Consider the following 22928-nt stretch of genomic DNA (forward strand, 5'->3'; position numbering starts at 1 on the left):
TGTCATTGACAGTTTTCCCCGTGCAGTTTGCTCTCTATAGGCGTTGACCAGTTTGCACGTTTTTTCTCGTCCAGCCATCCAATTTGACAATGAAAGTTTATTTTTCAACTGTTGGGTCACTCTGTGGAGACCAGTGAACAGTAAAAACAGCATTATAACGTTTAATTTGTGATTAATGCTATGCCGAGGCGTAATGGTATGCTTAAAGCTGACATGGGCCAAGCCGTTGTCTATACACGTTTTCATGTCCATCGAAACACGCGTTTCCGTGACACGTGTGTGGTACAACGACGTTCTTTCGGCGGATGCAGCGTCATGTTTTCGGGCGGCATCACAGCCAACTGGAGAACGCCTCTGGTGGTTGTTAACGGGAATTTGAACGCGCTACGTTACCGTGACGAGATCCTCCGGACCCACGTCGTTCCATTCGTGTAAGGGAAGCAACGTCACATTACGCTACAGCAGGACAACGCCAGGCAACACACAGCTCGTGTCGCGATGGGATTTCTGGCCCAGCAGAACGTTGACGTATTACCCTGGCCTGCTGTATCTCCCGATCTGTCGCCCATTGGACACGTCTGGGCTGAAATGAAGCGCAGATTACAGGCATTACCTAATCAACCGGTGACGTTGGCTGATTTGGCTGCAGCGTTGGTACAGATCTGGAATGCCATCCCACAAGCATTATTGAACCGTCTGATAGGCTCCATGCGTTGACGTTGCCAGGCTTGCATTCAGGCAAACGGGGGATATACGAGGTATTAACTTTGTGAACTCAGTATTTACCCCTGCTGTGTTTACGTCACTCCCGAGCGGAACCTATTGATTCTATAACGTGGAAAATGGAATGCAACTGTTAATAAATAACAAATAAATTGTCACTGAAAACGAAAAATGGCCAAGTGAACGTTGTTGTCGCCTTGATATTAACTAAGGAAGAATGATATTGTAATTTTTTCCTGTCTCTTGGCCCTGAAATTTACTGAAACCGGTACTTCTCTTGCTATTGTCTGTATGCTGCCCGGTATAACTGGCCCCGATATATCATTGTTCAGCAATTGGATCCCTTCTCATCGGACAGCGAGTAGGTGATGACCAAAATTTCTGGTGTTTGCACTCTTCCTTCTGCCCGCTAAGGATATGCACCAAAGTCGATCCTTCTAAGTATATTCTCTCTTGGTTCTTTTCCTAATACCACTTCTAACATAAAGGGGTCCAATGGTTCTTTTCCGTCTCTGATTTTTACCAAATATGCAGCCTTCTTTTTGACTTACACCTGGTTAACTTCTCCAAAGCAAAGGCAATATTTATCTCAAACGCCATAACGGAATATAACGATAACATCAACAATAATTTAAAGAGCGAACAACGTATATGCTAATGCACCAACTTATTCGCAATGCCTATAGTAGTGATATATTTGGTAAGAAACCTATACAAATATCTGTATTAAACTGTATTACTGTATTGCCTTAAATCTCAATTCATAATAACTGACAAAATAAAGCAATAATATCATTGATTACGTTTGCTGTTACAAAATGTAATGATTCCTACAGATTAGAAACCAGAACAGTCAGTAATGTATCATACATGTTAGGAAACTATACGGTTCACTGATGTTTTTTGTACTAAGCCTGGTAAGAAACAAAAACGTTCAATGGTTGAGCTTACTTTCCTCACAATAATTTATATAGAAACCACATTGCGATGTTTAGGTTTGCCGTATATTCGATGTTTTCCAAACTGCCTTTTTCGCCGTATGACAAAAGTTAGAAACTTCACTCGTCTTCACAAAAACAGCAAACAAACAAACTTCGCAATGATTGCAGCGCCTTTGACATATCTCACCAGGAAAGGCCAGCCGAATGAATGCATCGGGTAGGAGTCCCAGGGCTTAATTTTCAACATACTGAAAAATGTGTTATCTACCAGCCTTGATCTAAAATTGCACGATTTGAGTACTAAATTCATACTCAGAACGGATGCATCGAATTAGGCAATGGATCAATTCGGCTTTAAGAGGATGATGGTGTAGTGCATCCGGTTGCATACATGATAAGAAATTCAAAGGCGGAGAAATGGCAAATTCGGTTTTGAGGAGGAAGGTTTGGTGGTTGTGTGTGTGATATCCAGGTTTCAAAACGGGCATCAGTTCAACTTGGAAACGGACCATCAGCCATAACTGTATCTAAATAAATCGAAAGGAACCGACGCACGATTGACGAGGTGATCATTGCAGCTTCAGCTACATCGGTTCCGAATACGAGCTATCAAAGAACCAGACAACGTAGGGGCTGATTTCCTTAGCAGAGTGTATATATCAGACTGACATAGATATGATGTGTGTTTGAGGAATATAATTGTGTTTATTTCTGGAAGCCGACACAGTTCCAAACATATTTTTGATATATTGAGTATATGTAAACAATATCAATCACATTTCTATAGATTGAGTATAGTTTCAATATACATGTATAGTGAGTACATAATCTAGTTCTACTTTATTTGATATGATTTGTAATTATTCAATATATTTATTATAATTACCAAGTTTCTGGTTTAATGCAAGTAGATAAGTAGAACCGCAGATAGTTGTACATGTAAACACAACACATAGTTATGTTATAGCGTGAGTGTCAAACGACTTACAATGGGTTTTCAAAACACAAAATACAGTTTGCAGTAAGTGCAATAGCATTATAATATCCCATACGTTAAATTGTATGACCTGACATATGATCCGTTTGTACTTGAAGCGTATACATACATATTATAGTTCAGACCGATGACTACATATCATACCTTTGAATACCACGCCTATATCGGTTATGCATAACCGAATTGCATGTACAGGTTTGACACAGTTTTAAAAGTGTTCAGTTTGCCTTAATGCGAAACTTGTATAGTTGATTTAGCTAGTTTAATAAAAAACAAGTTGTATATGTGGTAGTAATTCTTATTAGTAGTATATGACGTCAACTAGTAACAGTTATAGATTAATGATGGAGCTTTGATTGACATATATATCAATGTGCATATATTGGTTATAGTTTTGTAACTATGAATTGGGTAAAACATAATTAGAGTACGGTAGTTAGATATTGCTACTTGTGTAATTACAGCTCTAACCCATGTTGTTGTGAGGACAGAAAGTCATCGGTGATCTAGCATAGACGAGTAACCGAAGTGACTATGTGGGCAACTATTGAAGAGAAGTTATGATGTAGTCATGTGTGGGCAAACTGATATGTCAATGATGTACTGAAGTCCAGTATGCATTGACAGGATATTTTATGTGTGGGCAGATATCAAATCATGTAGTCCTGTGTGGGCAATGATATAGGATGGCAGTCCCGTGTGGACCACTGTAAGTTCCGGTAGTCCTGTTTGGGCAAACGTATGCAATCATGTAAGGGCAACCGTAAACAGTCCTGAGCGGACAGCGGTGACAAAACCTCGTAGGCAACTACACTTATCAATGTAAGGGCAATTATTAAGGATCCTTATGCATGGTACTTATCCATGTCATGTGTAGACATCATAATGATATCCAGTGTGTTACCTGTGGGTTCTGATGGCCGTCATTGACTGACTGCGGTTTTTTGTAGGCTTGTGGACCACCTAAATAGGAACGGTATACCTGTTCAATACCCTAAAATCTAAATTTTGTGTAATCTATGTGTTTGTGTATGATAGATGTGAGAAAGTTGCATTATAAGTTTTTATATGTATAAGTATTGTGACAGTTATAAACCTGTTTATCTGCTGTTTGCTTCATTCTTCATATCAGCGCTCATTTTTCAAAAACGTATACAATGATTAACCATATTTTCGAATTGAAACTGTTGTTGTGACATGGATAATATGTTGCGTTGCTCAAAGTGCATGGAATACATACCAATTGGTTACAATATTCGTCTGTAAAGAAAGTACTGTGTGTTGCAGCCACGGCTGATGAGTACGCTTCACGTGCTAGGTGTGGTGGGGAAGTTATCGTAAGCTGCGTGATTTTTACGTGTTGCGTGATAAGAATAATGTCCGGTTCTGTGGAAAGCCCACATGAACAAAATATAACTCTGCTCATATGTCAAAACATTACTACAAGTTTAATGCCTATCGATGTATGACAAGGTAACGATGGAGATTCGAATGGGGTAAGGACAACACTTGGTCAGACTATAAAATTAATGGCCATCTTAGAAACATAATTGAGGAATTGCATGTGGCATTTGTGTCCAATTTTACCCAAACTAAATCAGAACTGGATGTGAAAGAACGCATTTTGTCAAAAGATACAGACTTGGTCTTGGCTTTTAGCATGTCACAATTTTCAGGCGACTATTAAAGTGGTTTGGACGTCTAAATAATTAAATTGATCATAGACTGGACATTCTGAATCTATTTCAGAAAATAGCCCAAACAATATTTTAATAAATTTAGGTTCCGCATGATGACCATGATGTATTGAGCTTCTTGTGATGGAGGTATGTGATATGACACAATAACCTACATCGTATCGTATGACTGTTCATCCTTTGTGAAGCGTCTGGAGTCCAATTTGGACAATCTGCGCTTTAAAGCGTACTGCCGAAGAAAACTCCGTATCATTTGAATCTTGTGAAATATTACTAATTATTATATGACTGGTGTTAATCCCCAGTCCTGATTGGAGGAGCGACGTCATGTGACGAGTCTGTAAATATGTAACAGACCTCGTTCTATGAATAGAAAAGTGTTACAGACCTCAGCCTATACATAGAAAAGTGTTACAGACATCAGCCTATACATAGAAAAAGTGTTACAGACCGCTACTACAAATAGACCTGGGTAATTTCCCAACCATCGATTAACAGTCAATTGCTGAATCAAATCATCTGTTACAGACCTCGTTCTGTGAATTGAAAAGTGTTACAGTCCTCGACCTATACATAGACAGGTGTTGCAGACCGCTACTAAAAATAGCCCTAGGTAATTTCCCTGCCAGTTTATAATTCTGTTATCAATCACACTGCTGAATTCAACAACAACTGAATTATCTTATCCAATTTTGAACTATGTGAACATTGAAGATGTCGATTGTGCAAAGAATATTTACTTGAAATAAAATATCACATGATTGAATCTGAAATGCAATTTTGTGTATGTGATTTTGTCTTTCAAGATCTTAACTCAGTGATTACAAAATGGTCCATGCCATCCATGAGTTTACGACATAAACAAATAATAATATCATTATAAAATGTCATATAATTTACGGACCTGGTCTGAACAATATTCACTTCGGCCCTAGGCCTCTGTAAATATTGTTCAGACCAGGTCCGTAAATCAGGGATATACCTCACCTGCAGTCCATAATTGCATATTGTTTAAGTTGCTGAATATCTAAAGCCCGTGGGAGGTAAAGAAAAGGCAGTGAAACCTGTTCATGACTTGAGATATCTCACGTTATTAGGAAGCTCTCATCTTACCAAATTGGTCATAAACAGCTAGTTTGTTATGAAAAGCAACTTATAGGAAGAACAGGCTAAAAAGAAAAAAAAATCAGAACTGCACCTTAGATCATTGCTGTTTGAAAGACCACTTGGTGTTCACTGGAACATTAAGTTTGACACATTTGAATCAAGATCAAAGAGTTGGATACAAAATGCACAAGGCAAATCGTTTTCAGTTTCACACACTTAGTATATAATCCTTTTGTAATTCGTGTGTCCATTCGTTCTTCAATATAAACAGAATGTTCAGTCAGAGTGTAAGATGAACAAAGAATTACTTGGATGACGAAAGCAAACAATATTGGTGAAATGGCTGAGTTTTTGAGAGAGATCGTTGTCTCACACCGGATAATTTCGACTCTGGAGTTAAATTAGAGCTTTATCATTTTTTCGTCTAAAGAAGTACGCATGGAACGGTTCGTACATTCAAGCTGTGAAGTCAATCAGTATATTCACTGTTTATTCTTCTGGAAAATCTTTGGCTGTGTCCGCGGTACGAGTGAATATTATCCTGAAAATGATGAACTGATTTTTTTCTGTTGACAAAAACTTGTTTAGGACAGAAAGTATAATCGTGCAATACATCAAAACCAAGAAACGGCATTTCCACATATACACGATGGGTCTTCTCCTGTAGGAGTTATATGGAAAGCAAGTGAATCTTGCTGATAATGTTTTTCGAGGGTTAAATTTGTCTGAAATGGTCACCAAGTAAAGATGGAAACAGGGGCCAGAATTATTGTCAAAAGACGAGTCAGAATATTCAGGGCTTCCAACGTGCCTTGAACTGTCGAGAGTTGTTAAGGAAGTAAAACCATGTGTTGTCGAAACAGAACCAGCGGATGAACCAATTTGACAGCGTTTCCCACTGATCGAGTGCGCCCTGGTCTTATAAACTAGTTGTATGGATAGTAATGATTGGCTTATGCATTGTATGACAGTTGGATTAGATTTGCAAGGAATGTGGTCCCAGTGATAATAAAGAAAGTTATTGGCTGGTTGTAAAGGCCCTATAACCACGGGTACTAATTTATGAACCGCTTTGAGACGACCTACGAACTAAGTTGTGATGAAGCAGTATTAAAGAACCTCGAATTATTATTATTAATTATTATTATTATGCGGGATGGTGTGTCTAGATTGTTCAGGTCATTTTTATATACGCCGCCTAGGGGATGAGTAGCGGGACAACTTTAGTGACGTAGTAGCCAATTGCAATTGTATGCGATGGACTATTTATTATTGAAAAGGTGGTATAGTGTGAGCAGGAAAAATGGAGGGCCTTGCGGTGAATGGACTGTGTCGATTTTGTTGTTAAGGTTCAGCAGCCTACCTTCTGTTGATGCAAAGGTTGTGTGTACCTTAAGGGTATATGTACACACTGTAGGTATATTGATGTGACGACAAGAATTTCAATGTAAATCAGGGAATGCTGAACAGAAAATTTGCAGCTGACAGCGTATTCGTCATTACATGAAATGGAAAATTGTATACAATTTTAATATTGTGCTTGTTGATATCTACGGGAACTCAATGTGTGTTCTTCAGCGTTACATTCATGTGCAGTATTGTTTACTTCCCAGGTCTATTACACATACTATGAACCATATAATACGGTGTGCTTACCATGTGTGGACGATAAAAACTGGCGATGATACATTTCGTTTCATTAATTCCGAACCACAACTATGGTCCGGATTCCTTTTCGAATGATATAACAAAATGACGGATTATTATGGACGTTTTAGACGAGGTGTAACAACTGCAAAAAATAAATAGGTAACCGTGAACAAATGTTGTTACTGTTTCATGTTATTGTTTAAAGACATACATATCTCCATATTTAAAGCATTTTGTCGACTAACTGGTAGCCGATTATCACTGAGAAGTCGGTATTTGTCCGGCAACGAACGATACGATTCCTTGTATTTAAAACAGCGTTGTAGTGCAGGTTCCCAATTTGGATTGATTTTAGTTACGAAAACGATACGGGTTTTTTCTTCTAAATACAAGTAGCTTGTATCAAGACATATTTTGAAATATCGATATTTACTTCCAAAAGTCTCAATAAATAATTCGTGATGAATTTACGAGTGTTCGTACCGAATTAAGTCGTTGTCATATTGTTTGCATTGGAGACCACCAAATGTAAACATCTTGCGGGAAATTCGAAAACAAAGGTCACATGATAAAAAATGTGTACTCTGCACCTATAAAAACTTTTCTTTCCAACTAATGGGTGCTGATTTTAGCGACAATTAATTGGATTACGCGAATGTCGTGTGCTATAACCAGTTGAACAATAGACAGGTAACAACAAAGTCTCGTGTCGTGTATACACGATAACGGGGACGAGGCGGCATATATTTGTGTCGTCAGTACACGACAACGGGGACCAGGAAGCACATATTATTGCTGAGTGTACACGACAACGGTACGGAAAGAGTTAAAATAAATTTAAACAGAGTGGTTTTTAATCTTACAACCACAGGAGCAACTATCACACAATATAAAGAGTAAATGTCAGCTAGCCTTAGTGAGGTTGTCCCAAAACCGCCAACCACAAATCCTCAAAACACTTAAGCCAGCAATTTTGGGTATCTACACGTAGTTATTAAATGCAAACACTTCAAAATCTGCAATGTTTTCAGATTCGTTAAAAGATGACCGTTGAATGAAGAAGTGGACGACATTCAGAAAGCTAACTTATTATAATAAGGACAATAATATGTTAACCACCAATGACTTCATCAACAGCAAATAATTATCCTGCATCAAGACATAATCTGAAAATAAATGTTTACTACAACTGGATCAAATTAATATACCTACCTATTAAAAATAAAAAATAAAAAAAATATAAAACTATTTGATGCCTAAAAATATAGATATAAAAACCCAAACAATGTGATAGCGTCACGAGCATAGATTATTTATTTAACAGTTTCTGTGACATCAGTGACCCCCATCCGCTCGAAAACTGTGACTGTAGGTACCACACTGATGTGTCATTAACATTATATGTATATATTACAGTTCCTGTGACATCAGTGATCATCACCCCCTCCACCACTGTGACTGTAGGTACCACACTGATGTATCATATACACATTATATGAATACATTACAGTTCCTGTGACATCAGTGACCATCACCCCCTCCACCACTGTGACTGTAGGTACCACACTGATGTATCATATAAACATTATATGAATACATTACAGTTCCTGTGACATCAGTGACCATCACCCCCTCCACCACTGTGACTGTAGGTACCACACTGATGTATCATATAAACATTATATGAATACATTACAGTTCCTGTGACATCAGTGACCATCACCCCCTCCACCACTGTGACTGTAGGTACCACACTGATGTATCATATACACATTATATGAATACATTACAGTTCCTGTGACATCAGTGACCATCACACCCTCCACCACTGTGACTGTAGGTACCACACTGATGTATCATATAAACATTATATGAATACATTAGCGTTCCTGTGACATCAATGACCATCACCCCCTCCACCACTGTGACTGTAGGTAACACACTGATGTGTCATTAACATTATATGAATACATTACAGTTCCTGTGACATTAGTGACCATCACCCCCTCCACCACTGTGACTGTAGGTAACACACTGCTGTGTCATTAACATTATATGTATATATCACAGTTCCTGTGACATTAGTGACCATCACCCCCACCACTGTGACTGTAGTTACCACACTGATGTGTCATAACATTATATGTATGTATTACAGTTCCTGTGACATTAGTGACCATCATTCCTCCACCACTGTGACTGTAGGTACCACACTGATGTATCATATAAACAGTATATGTATATATAACAGTACCTGTGACATCAGTAACCATCACCCCCTCCACCACTGTGACTGTAGGGACCACACTGATGTATCATATAAACATTTTATGTTTATATTACAGTACCTGTGACATCAGTGACCATCACGCCCTCCACCACTGTGACTGTAGATGTAGGTACCACCACCATACTGACCTGTACCACACAGCCACACAGTCGTCCCAAGGCCAATGTCACGTGGTACCGAGTGGTCAGTGGTCAGCAACAGCAGATCACCGTTAACATCAGTGTGTCACATGACAATCAGAACTCCGACCAGACAACCACCAGTGCTCTGTCTTATGTACCGTCCAAGGAGGACAACGGACGGACGGTGTACTGTCTATCAGATGGAGGATGGACAGGAAGTACTGCTACAACTCTACGGTCGGGAGATGTAGCTCTCAATATCAGATGTAAGTATAGTTTTCATTCTTTATTCGTTCTATCGCTGTATTCGTATGAAAAATGTTGGACAAAAGTCGGGCAAGATTTCCCTTAATGTCAGATGCAAGTATAATTGTATATTCAACAAAATGGATGTGTAGCTTAAATGTGTCTTAATCGATTTGCTCACTGGCCTGTATTCTGTTTCTCCTACTTGTAAACAGTCCCATATAATTACCGATACATTCAATTAAATGTTATAACGTAATGTTACGTTGCTTTATGCATAATTAAGAAGCTATGTAATACTCCAATCGGATATATCGTAAGTTCAATTAACTACCTATAAGTCAAATTATGCGAAATTTTACTCGCCTGGGCAATATTTATAAGTAGGTATTGATCTTCAAACTCACTTAGAATATACCAGAATTCTGTGGTTAGGAAAGATCACGTTAAGTTTCAAGTGACTTAGCTTTCCAGTCATCTTTAAATTGGTAAATCATCTTGCTTGGAAAAATATTGATAACAAAGTACATTTCCACAGAAGTAATATATACGAAGCATATACAGTTCAGCAGTACATGAAATGAAGTTTATTTGATTATTTACGAAATAATTTAGAGGAATAAATTCCACCATAAGAACTTAAGAATCGTAATTAAGGACACATATTATACTCAGCGAAATTATTTGCTGTTGGTAAAGGCGACTTATTTTCATTGAAATTTAATACTGAGTTGGAAAACAATCAGAAAAATTACTTGATATTGCTTAAACCCTGTCTTTGCCAAAATATATACTCATATCTATAGAATATACTTACATAAACTTTTACTTTTGAAAACATATGGTGAAACTCATTGAACATTCCTACACATCTAGACAGCGTCTATGCTTCTCCCCCCCCCCCCCCCCCCCCTATTTTGTTTTCCGTTTTCCTCCAATCTTACTTCTAGTCTCATTTTCCCTTCTATACCTCTTGGACCTACTCTAACATCTTTTCTGTCACTTCTAAACAATGCTTATATATAACAGAAATAATTTAACTGTAGTTTAAGTTGGCTTTGATACAAAATGTTTGCAAAGTGTGAAAAACAGTCCCTATTAGATATGTAAATAAATATAATTACAGTTGTGGGATCGCACAACGTTACACGATGTGCGGTGTGCGCACGATGTGTGCACGGTGTGTGAACGGTGTGTGCACGATGGACGAACGATAAAAAGCGGGACGATCATTTCTTGCGCACATCTGTGCGCACGATGGACGGACGTTGTGGGATAACAATCGTGGTTGGTGTAAATTGAGGAATGCCTTAACAATTTATACGGTTTCGTGTTTAAACATATAAACTTGATGTTTACGTATGTTTCTATATTCTAGCATCATCTATAAACTTATCTTTCTTTCTATACATTCTTATATTTAGAAATTGTGTTTTCTGTGTTTTTAAACAAACTTAATCGACACATGTAAAATTACAACACAATCCCGTGTACAGGTAAACATAGCCACTTTGTACATGTACCTGGACCGTAGTTTTCTCCCCGTCGGGGGCACTTACGTAACTCGTCGGGTAAGGCCGGGGGTGTAAAAATTCAGGTGAAGGGGAACTATAGGCAAACGAATGCAAATAAGAAATACCATTCATTACGGTCAAACGGTATCGCAAATCAGCTCTTTGTGTCAGGCACTGGTCAGGTAAAACTCCGGACACTCATCAAATTGTTATTTACCTGTTCTGTTACCTTAGAGCCAAACCCATTCTTGACAGCCTATAACGGTCGCTGTAATACTGTGTAACACGCATTGTGAAATTGTATAATCTTGATTATTGTGATGAGAAATTACAGATATATACACAGTGTACATTATCACATACAAGCCTTCCGTATTTTTGTCATTCTGTAATTTTGATCTACAAATGATACCAAATCGCACAGTTGTGCGGAGAGAAGCGCGCAACGGGGCGAACGATTGCTAAATCGCACAGTTGCGCGCACAATGTGTGGACGATGTGCGGACGGTGTGTGAACGATGTATGCACGGTGTGCGCACGCTATTTTTGGTGCGTTGTGCGGTCCCACAACTGTACTTAGGAACCATACCTGGAGATAAGTGATAGATACCATGGCCATAATTTGCAGTTGATTATTATTGAATGTATGATGAATGAATTAATGGTAATGTGAGAGAGTAACAATGTATATTTTTTTATTTGATAAATTTGCATTGCTATTAAAAAAAAAAAAAAAAAAAAAAAAAAAAAAAAAAAAAAAAACACACAACATAAGATGGCATGACATTTAACTGAAGTTTGTATAATATATAACCAATTGGTTTCTTTCGACAGCTTAACCGAACATGAAATTAAAAAACAAAACAGACAAGCAATACAAAGCCCTAAAACTACAGGCTATAACATATAATTATACTTGCATCACAGAAGGCAAACAACTTTCACCGGATAATACAAATCGGTATTGTGAAATATATTAATTTCAATTTGTTAATATTATGTCAGTGAAGCTATTCTTATGACCGTCTATGCAACCATTTTGGAGAAAACAAAAAAAGAAAGTTTTTTCAGCTGATCAGAGGCTGGAGTGGCAGCAAACATATTTGAAACATCAGTTTGTTTTCGATCGGTTCAATTAATTTTAAGAAATCGGAAAGGTTCAATTGTTAAACTTCCTTGTGAAAAGAATGAAATATTCAAAAGAATACCGAAGTGTCAATAAAATCCGAACTTAAACTAAATATCGCTAGAGCAAAATATCAAAAAAGGGTGAATTTATTTGGAGGCTAACAGACAATGACAAGAAGGTAAGAGTCTTCTGCTGCATCGATTACACCCACCATATCAATCTATGTCGAATTCATGTAATGTCACATCCTCACATCGATAAATCGAAAATTGTGCACAAATGATCCACGTGATATGCCCATTTTCCGAATGTCTTTTCTACCTCGGGACGACCACTGTTATCTTTTCCAAATTTGGTTGGCTTTAGTGTCACAATATGTGTTGTGCATTCCACCGGTCCAGTCCTGAATCGAGAAAGAGGCTCGTACATGTATGTCAATGTCGATTTATCGATTTGATTCGTCATTTATGCATATATATCGCTTAAGTTTACAGACGCTTATAGCATTGCCGAATTAAAGTCGAATTTATATGGCCATTTTTTAAGTATGTATCTCTGTGTGCATACGCTTCACTGGTCATTGGTCTGATGAGGGTGATGGAGTATATAACGAACAATACTACAATCTTTTGAAACTAAAGGATGCACTTTTTCAATGAAGCACTGCAACAGTCCTCTTTAATTTCCCGCTTACTTGCCCCGACATGGGCCAACGTTTTAATTTATTAAAACTCTTACTTTTCTTTCGGATTTTTTGTCCATACCTAAGTTAAGACAAAGTTGTTTCAACAACTATTGTGCAATACCCTACTTATTGTCGTGTATCAGTGGTCGTCCTAAGGAGAATACAGGAAAAGTCCCATAAAATTGGCATATCCAGTGAATCATCTGAACATAATGTACATGCAAGAAAGACAAATACTTTAGTTTTCAATGTAAAAAGTTAATGAAACGGAACTTTAATCATACTTATCCTGTCACTCAAAATAAGCAAAAAGCAAAACGTACTTTTATTATTACCAATAATTAGTAAAGATGTAATTTGAAATGTGGTCACATATGGTCAGTTGCTACATACCATCAGAAATGTTTTTGTATATGGCTTTTGTAATAGGAAGTAGAAGTTTGTTATTTTTTTTATTTAGCCATATGATGCATAAAATGCACGTTTGTCATGGACGTCCTAACAATCAGTGTAGAGAGCAATGCAGCTGCAAATTTGTTCTTTTTAAGAAAAAAGTGTTTGAATATGAATTTCATGCCAATCCATTATTATAAAATCGGTAGTACGCCGCAATTGAACAACACCCCACCCCACCCCCACCCCCCAAACATTTTCACAAAGATTGTTCTAGGTGTCCCAATCATCCAAGAGGAGATTCACTCTTTTCTATTGTGACCTATTGTTTCTGTATGTGTGTTACGTTCATTTTTCTGTTTTTTAGTGTACTTAGCGATATCTTATGTTTTACTAGCGGCACATCAAAGTGATAATTTGTAGATATATTCACAACTTCACACAATGCAATTTGAAATGGTTGTCTTCACGTAGGCTCAGGGATTTAAGACGTTCTTTTGCGGCCATACGAATCACTATCAGAGTTGTGCTCTTTAATAGTGGGCAAAAAGTAGAATGTTTTCTAACAAAATGAGATCGCAATGGCACGACAGAAATATCGTTTCCCAAAAAATATTAGGATTTAATATTTAAACCGATTAACGACATTTATGAAAAATAAAAGGTTTCTTCATAAGAACACCCGGAACCAGTATAACATCAAAAGTGTTCAGTTTATCTAGTCGTTTCCAGTTACTTCAAACTTATTTCAACTGATCAGCATCGGATAATTGCATCAATGAAACAAAAAACAGCCAGTAGCTCTTTAAATACATGTTAATTCACATATAAATTTTGTCTTTAGATCCCCCGACTAACCCAGCCATAGTGACCGGTAATAGTGATCCTGTGTATGATGGTGAGGACATTGAACTCCGATGTAGTATAAGGGGAGGTAACCCACTAGCCAGTCTGACATGGACATGTCCAGATCGTAGCGTTACCTCTACACCAGCAAACACAGCAGACACAGCAAACTCAGTACTTGGGATACGTCTGACACCTTTATATAACGAGGCCAACTGTACATGTGTAGCTACTCATCCTGTACAGGGCTTCAGGACATCTCCCACCGAGGTATTCAACGTCTACTGTAAGTCTACTGTGGTAGTTACTGTATCTATATAACTATTGATCATCAGGTCTAATCCTGAGATCGTCAACGTCAAATGCAAGTATACTGTGGTAGTCATTGCCCTTTTGTGTGAAGTGCATTTAATGTGTGACGAGTTATTATTACATCAGGGTTTTCAATACACAATGTGTTTCCCAAATTTCACTTGATACTCCTATCTGGAGACATTTTAATACATTTAAGAATAGCTTTTTACCCTTTTAATTTTATTTTTACTATATTAGGATTTTTGATAAAAAGTCCATATTTTAGTATAATTGATAATGCGACATTTGGTACATTCTTGAACCAATAGGTTCTATTGAGACACAGGCTACAAGTATGTATAAAGTTCCAGTCCAACTGTCACGGTTTTACACCCAGTATCAACACGGATTACCCAGGCTTCAATACTGACTCGCTACGGATATCCAGAGTTGTCCCAGGTTTGCACCACAGTAGCTCACCGGGGCTATATACCGATAAAGTATGATTAGAGCTTAAAGGAGTAATTGGTGAAAGTGTCTGGTACATCTTTGTTATGATTAAGAAACAGAAATGCCGTTTTGAAATTTAATAAAAAATGCAAATTTTGGTCATCTATTTCCCGTTTTCAAAATGTCAAACACTTCAATGTAATATAACCTGGAATCCCCCTCTTTTCTATCTCATTTATGTATTAGTTCGTTGAATTAGAAGCGACCTGATCAAATAGTGACAAACTATGACTATTTTATGTAACGCGGTTTAAAAAGTTGTTCGATATGGCAATATACAACCATTTTGCAGTGTATATGCATAACAAAGTTGTTAATAACATTAAATAATTACTTCGTTTTTCTCCTGAAATTGTTTTGAGATTTCATGTTTGATTCATAACTGACCATACGCATTCAATTTTAAGTTTTGTACAATTGAGTTCTGCATTATGTCAGAGCAGCTAATTATCAAACGAATTCTCTTATTGTAATAATAAAACCTTCAGGACTGTGTTTTGGAGGCTCACATAATAAATATAAACAGGTTTTTTTCCTTGTTTGTGCGTAAATAAAGACCTGTATTACCTGCCTGAACAGATGCCCCTCGTATCCATGCCCTGACGGTGACTGACACGTTCCCCTGGCTGGCCAGAGATACTTATGTAGGCCGTCTGAGCTGTGACACTACAGCCGGTAACCCGCCTACCACACGGTACACGTGGTACAGGGACGGTACACCGGTCAGTTCCCAGACATCACAGACGCTCCCCTTTGACCCACCTGCCAGCAGTGATGGCGGACGGTTGTACAGGTGTAGGGCTGAAAACGACTTCACCGACGCCAAAGGATCGGCTCCGGAGTTGGACATAACATTAGATGTACAATGTAGGTTAACTTGAATTATGACATAATGCTGATGTGTTTGCTACCATCATTTTATTTCCTTGTACGACTGACATGCTGTCTAGACAACCTTACGAGACAAAATAAAGTCCTATCTGCAAATATTTGAAAAGAATGTAAAACCTTATTATTACATTCATTTAATTACTTATTTTGATAAAGTAGGTTCTTTGGTGAATATTTTAACAAAGTATGCGAAATTATTTTCATTATTTAATTATTTAATAACCGCCTTCATATTAACTCAGATAGTTACGCGATGTTGATAAGCTTCGACTGTAAATGGTGGGGAGTGGGGGAAATGTTGTTGCGTCACCACTTATCCTAATGATCACCTATGCCAGTTATACGTAATCACTATCACTGTCAAAGATGACCTTAGTTTTATCATAATTTCTGCCCATCGCCTAGCCTAACTTTGTACTTGGAGACGCTGTTTGTATTTCACATAAGCTTCCTTCGAACAAACAGTTACAATTGCTAACCTTCATAGTCTGCTGACTTCCTTAACATGAAAGCTAACTGTGGAATTAAACGTTGTATTTTTCCAAGAATATTTTTACCTAATAGGTAACATATCTGGTTATTTTGGACAGTACAATCGGCACATGTCTCAGATGGATCTCGAGGCCTGTATATCGTTACGCTAATCAGACTTTGAACATATGGCCCACCTGTACTTTTTTCTCATGGTAGTTTGTTATCAGTGTTTAATTGGTCAAATTAACAAAAGTGACTATGTTCACTAGTAAACAATATCGCTTTTATAGAATGAATTATTTTCAATATTTCACCGGTACAAATGTAATATACAGATTTTTTCTTAGAAAAGAAGGGATCACACAGAAGTATGTACGCTGTGCCATTCAGGATGAATCCGAAAAACAAAATTGCTATTAGGTAGGCATCTTAGATTTTGCATCTGAAGTTAAGTATCATTATTCTTCTTACTCGTAGTTAGTAAAAGGATCATTAAGAAACTGCGTCCATTATTCTGCTAGTTCGGAATTGTGATGAATAATAAAAAAATGCCAAATTATAACTATCTCGGATAGAGTTTTTACGCTACATAGCATATCCCACCTTGAGGTTGACCGGAAATTACACAAAATTTCCGCCAGGCAGATATCTATATTTTTTCATGAGAAATTTGTTACAGGTTACGCGTGATCCTCTTTTTATGATTATGTACATATTGTAATTCGATATGGATACAGAAGGTAAATTGTCTCTCAGTTTGTCATCTTGGATTTTTCAAATGAAGTTTGTTACCGCTATTTCTCACAAAATTAGGGATCGTGTCCATAGTTATGTCTACTTCTCACTCGGCCGAATTTAAATATCCACAATTAACACAAGTTAATCTTGCATCTTGTATGCTAATTACACGAAGAATCATTGTACCACCATTTCAAGTATACATTGAGGTTCAAAAGGGAACTGTGTATGAATGACATCATTGGTTGGTAAGTCTTCAGATCAGATCCTGTCTTTTTCTTGAATATTATTTATTTTTTTACCTCAGTAGTGATGTTCATATTTGACATAGAGTAATCGGGTTCATTCATCAAACCATCCAGACGTTCTAGCTAATTAAGCATGTATAACATAAAATAATATCTATTAAAAAAAGAAAACATTTTCCTGATGGTATTCTCTTTGCCATTTAATTGAAACAAAATAAGTTTAAGGATTTATTACCAAGATATGGTTTGCAATTAACCGCTATTTGTCATGGAGTCTCTCATGATAATCTAAATATTTGCAAAGTTGATTCCGTGTGCACTACGTTCTTTTGTATATCCCGCTGGTTATACAACTTTTTACATAAAGAATGTGATTAGCAGGCTATCTGATAAAGCGTTTTATTTTACACTAATAAGAACAAAATGCGGGTTATGTGTTTTATTTTCTCTTTGCTAAGGCACAGGCGCTAGATGCATGCAACAAAGAACAACATCAACGCTTTATGGCTTTAAAACTGAAACAATTTAGAATATATTATCAGCATTAGAGGCACAATATCGATTACGTATGCAGGTCACGGTGCACGTGTAACCGCAGGTACTTTGGTGTGTTTAGTTATGCCGCACAGCAATCAGCACACAAATACTTACCGATTCAACGTATTTCCCTAGGCGTATTTCCTGCTAATGTATTTTACCACATACAATATCTTAACTCCCGAAAGCTATCCGCCGGCGCTGGTATGCGCTAAAAATTGTAATAAACCTTGTTTTATAAATATAATACTAATCACTACAAAATGTGTCAAGTAATCAGAATTGTTAGTTAGTTTTTCTATTGTATTAAGTCCCTAAAACGAAATTTGTGGACTGATTGCTTTTACCTCCTTTTTTTCTTCCTTCGTTAGTTTTTCCTTACGTTTTCTTAGAAACTACCGAATGGATTCCGATGAAAACTTTGGCAAGTGTTGGAACGCGCGCGAAATTTGCAAACCTACTATGCTTTTGTCACTGTGTATCTTTTTGTAGACTGTCGCAAGTGCCACTGTTACAATTAAAACTTCTTAATTTATTCTCATGGTCTTATTTTCGTTCTAACATTATCTTACAGGACTTACCACTGGACAAACTTTACATGTTCAATAAAAAAAAACAGATTTTGTGTTAGTCAATATTGCATTTTGTTATTGTAGTTATTTTATTTTATAGTAAGCACGCATTACCATGTACAAAAATGCAACAGGGGTTTTACGGTCTCACACATGTAGGTAAACTTATCAAACTGCATCAATTATATTTGCTCCTTATATATAGATTTCTAAGATAAATGTCAGTGGTGACAGACAAACTTTAATTGCATCACGTTGTTTTCAGAGATACAAATTGCATTCATCGAAAATTGCATCAAATACATACAGACAAGTTGTAGGCTAAGTATGTTTTACACCAAACCTCAACAACAGCTTTAACAAATGTTAGCGGACAACTTTGCTCGTTAGTCCCAAACAGGTTTTCCGGAAAGGGGAAGGTGTTAAGGTTTGCAGCCGTCTGAAATCCATCTGTTACAAAAGTTTGTCCGAACATTGTTTCTATACTATCTGACCTGGAGTATTTGGATAGAGGAGTATCATGTACAAACAGTAGGTCACCTATGATTTGACATCAACTTTTGAAAAAGGTTTGTCTGTGACATATTTTCTATGATATTTCACCTCGGGTAAGCAGATTTGGTATGCAAATTGACCGTTTACTTTATCTTTCAAACATAAATTGCCTGGAACATTAAGTCTACACCATTTAATCTGGATTTGGTGTGCAATTATGTCTTGGGTATTGGAATACAGAGAGCGGGAAATATGGCACTGTGAATTATATTCTTATATATCTTGAGATAGAGTTAACAAAAATATCATTATCGATGGGAGATTATGAAATACCTTGCAATACTTTGCCTTGGTAAATATATATTTTTACTTGCAGATGATCCCATTATAACTCTCTCGGCCTGTCCAGAAACAGTTAACGAGACAGACAATTATCGGTGTACCTGTACAGCTGTAGGTAACCCCAACCCTACTGTTACCTGGTATCCTCGGGATTCCTCGACCAACAACATTCTGGACTTACCATATATCAACAGAAACAAGGTCGGGCGGTACACATGTAATGCCACGTCATCATCTCAGAAGTTTGGGTCGCTATATACCCAGTCCGACCTCAACCTTGTGGTACATTGTGAGTATTGTCCTGGTGGTATTACATGTTCATACTAGGATAAGTTAACAGGTATAATACATTCATAACTTGTCGTTACATTGCTAAATGAGAATATATATAAGCATCAGATGGGCTGTCGGATAGCGACCAAAGCCCTAATCGAGTAGATTATTTCGAAACCTGTGTTGTAAGATTGCCAATCAGACGGCGAAATATATCAGGGAAATCATGGCTACAATTAAAACTAAAATAAAATATTGTTTTGATCCCAACTAATATACCATGATCCCATAAGCTTCCCTGGTATCAATTTAGTCGTTACGAATAATTACATGTAACTGTTACAGACTTGACTAAGTGCCTTTAACTATTGTTTACACAATGATATATTTGTACCAAAACTAAATATAATGATTCGCCTACAACCGAATGGTCACTTGAGGTCAACTTTGATTACGACACTTGTCAATAAAATCATACTGTATTTAACGTCAAAAGGCTTACGAAACCAATATATCTTCGTTTACAACAACTTATGCACATGAATATGCTTAGTAATGTACACACATTCATCCCAATTAGATATAAACCTTCTCTGCAATATAGGATCCAGATCATAAACATGTAGACTTGTTTGCAGATGCCCCGGATGTAGAGTTGTTAGTGCAGGACGCCACGGAACACGATACACATTTAGTGATGACATGTAACGCGTCAGGTGTTCCAAACGTTTACACTTACGGTGTTTGGAAACATATGTACGGTACAACTCTCGTCAGGACCCTCACTGGTGACGTCACGACTGACGGCAGGACCCTCACACTGGCCAGCGTTTCATATCAGGACAGTGGAACTTACGCCTGTCAAGTACATAACTCCATCAGGGGGAGGGACGGTCAGCTGATACAGACAGGATTGGCTGTCTTTGATGTCAGAGGTAAGACTCACATAAGACATTATCATAACACAATATGATACATTAAAGAATGCAATCATACTAAAAAAAAAAACAATGTGAAAAAAAAAATGAAAAAAAATATTTCTCTATGTTTAGGAAGCCCAAAACTACTTGAGGGTGGATCGATTGATATTGCGAACAAGGGCAAACCTTTTCGTAAGTCACTGATATTCATCAGCAACCCTCCTCCAACAGACATGTACATCAGCAAGGAAGAGCGTCTCTCATCCACACAGAATCTTACGATCATATTTACAACAGAAGGGGTGTCTGACATTTTCTACGGCAAGATTCTATCTCGTCCCGGATACAAAGTAAATCTGTATTTCCCGACATTCCAATTCCATCAGATGGGAAACTATAGCCTAACTGTCATCAACCCGATATACCCACATTTTGTATTTCACTTTATTATCTTAATTATAGGTAAGTGGTTATCACTCTCTTAAACGATTTTCCAAATTGATAAAATGGTTAATGAAGTTTCATTTTCGTTAAATTCAAATGACCATGAACCTGTCAAAACTACAGGAAGTGAAGTTATTTATATTTTTCCATGAAAATCCAATGATTTAAAAATATAGCTTTTTTTATCGATTTTCATAATTTCGTCGTATAGCCATTAACGTATTGGTGATATCCGATGTGGAAATACTTAAATACACCATGTTTCGTGTGCATTTTCAACTTAAAATAGAAATCTCCTTAATTCAATGTGTTTACTATCTATTTCAATATAAACCTTCTCAACTTGCTTAAACATGATAATGACGTATGCATTTCCTTTTCCTAATTGTTTTTAGACTTTGTTGTTATTACGTTAGATGTCCCAGATACACCGACTGACCTGGTCGTTGACCAGATAACAACGAGTTCTGCCGTAGTGTCATGGAAACCGGGTAATAATCGAGGCCGAGAGGACCAGCAGATCCATGTTTGGTTACTACAGCAGTCGTCAACCACGTGGGCCATTATAGATGTCACTGAAGAAACTCCAAGCGTACAACTCACAAACCTGATTCCTGCTACGACCTACACAGTTCTACTATTCGCAACAAATGAAAAGGGCAGTAGTGAAAATTCAACAATGCAATTCACCACTTCTCAACAAGGTATATCTAACATTTATTTGGCAAATATGTGTTATAAACGTAATAAACAAAAAGATCTTGTTGGTATTCAAAATCCTAAAAAGAAATTGTGTTTAGCTCACTCAGATAGTATACTGAACAAAAAAAAGAAACGCACAATTAAATTATGCATCAATAGCCTATGATATTTTGGGAAATTTGTACAAAATGTTATAACAATATGAAGGGACAAGTCTACTCTTTACAATACTGTAGAAGAAAAGTATGTGTGACGTCACTCGTGTCATCAGTAGTTACTCAAAGTGGGATGCCCGCGAAAAATAAAATGACACTTCAGTACCTGAAGTGGGCACCTTTTAAACGAATCCCTGCACGGATTCTCCTGTGCATTGAATTCATGAGAACATTTATTCGCCTTAAGGGAATGTTGTCCCATTTTTGTGTTAATGCTGCGATCAACTGGGCGCGGTTAGTTGGGGAGGGGAGGGGGACGTTTCCTAATACGCCTGTCCAGCTCATCCCACAGATGCTCAATGGGAGACATGTCGGGGCTATATGAGGGCCATTCCAGAGGCTGAACGTTGTTTGCCGTGAGAAAATCAAAACAGACTCTGGCAACATGCGGTCGAGCATTGTCTTACTGGAAAATTAGGTTATGACGTCTGAGAAGTGGAAGGACATGTGGTTGGAGGATCTGGTCTCTGTATCGAAGGGCATTGAGGTTTTGATCCAGGACCACTAAGGGGGATTTTACTCCGTGGGAGATGCCTCCCCAAACCATTACAGAAGCCCCACCGAATATCTCGCGTTCAACCACGCATGCGTCGGCGAAACGCTCACCGCGTCTGCCATATACCCCTTGTCTTCCGTCTGAGCGATACAGACAGAATCTAGACTCGTCGGTGAACATCACACGCCTCCATCGACGCATCCTAAACCTATTTGGGCCATGTCTGCGCATCCAGTCAAGACGCACTTGTTGCCTCCGTGGTATCAGAGGTGGCCCGACATAAGGTCGGCGCGCAATGATTCGCTCGGCACGCAAGCGGTTCCTGGCAGTTTTAGGACTAATGGGTCTGCCATGAGTACCTAAGGTATGCGACGCAGTCTCTACAGCAGTCTTGAAACTGTTGCACAAGTGCGACAATCGAATCGCCCTGTCTAGTC

General features: G+C 37.7%; 1 protein-coding gene across 1 annotated transcript in view; it reads left to right on the plus strand.

Moving 5' to 3' along the window:
* Positions 1–22928, plus strand: part of LOC110458349 (hemicentin-1-like) — a 91267-nt gene that overhangs the window by 1093 nt on the left and 67246 nt on the right. The window contains exons 2-8 of the mRNA XM_021510006.1: positions 9455–9793; positions 14339–14626; positions 15724–16011; positions 19476–19730; positions 20353–20649; positions 20767–21096; positions 21495–21782. Of these exons, the coding sequence (XP_021365681.1) occupies positions 9455–9793; positions 14339–14626; positions 15724–16011; positions 19476–19730; positions 20353–20649; positions 20767–21096; positions 21495–21782 (2085 nt within the window). The remainder of the gene's footprint in view (positions 1–9454; positions 9794–14338; positions 14627–15723; positions 16012–19475; positions 19731–20352; positions 20650–20766; positions 21097–21494; positions 21783–22928) is intronic.

The sequence above is a fragment of the Mizuhopecten yessoensis genome, unplaced genomic scaffold, assembly GCF_002113885.1.
Source record: "Mizuhopecten yessoensis strain PY_sf001 unplaced genomic scaffold, ASM211388v2 scaffold9559, whole genome shotgun sequence".
Classification (NCBI taxonomy): Eukaryota; Metazoa; Mollusca; class Bivalvia; order Pectinida; family Pectinidae; genus Mizuhopecten; species Mizuhopecten yessoensis.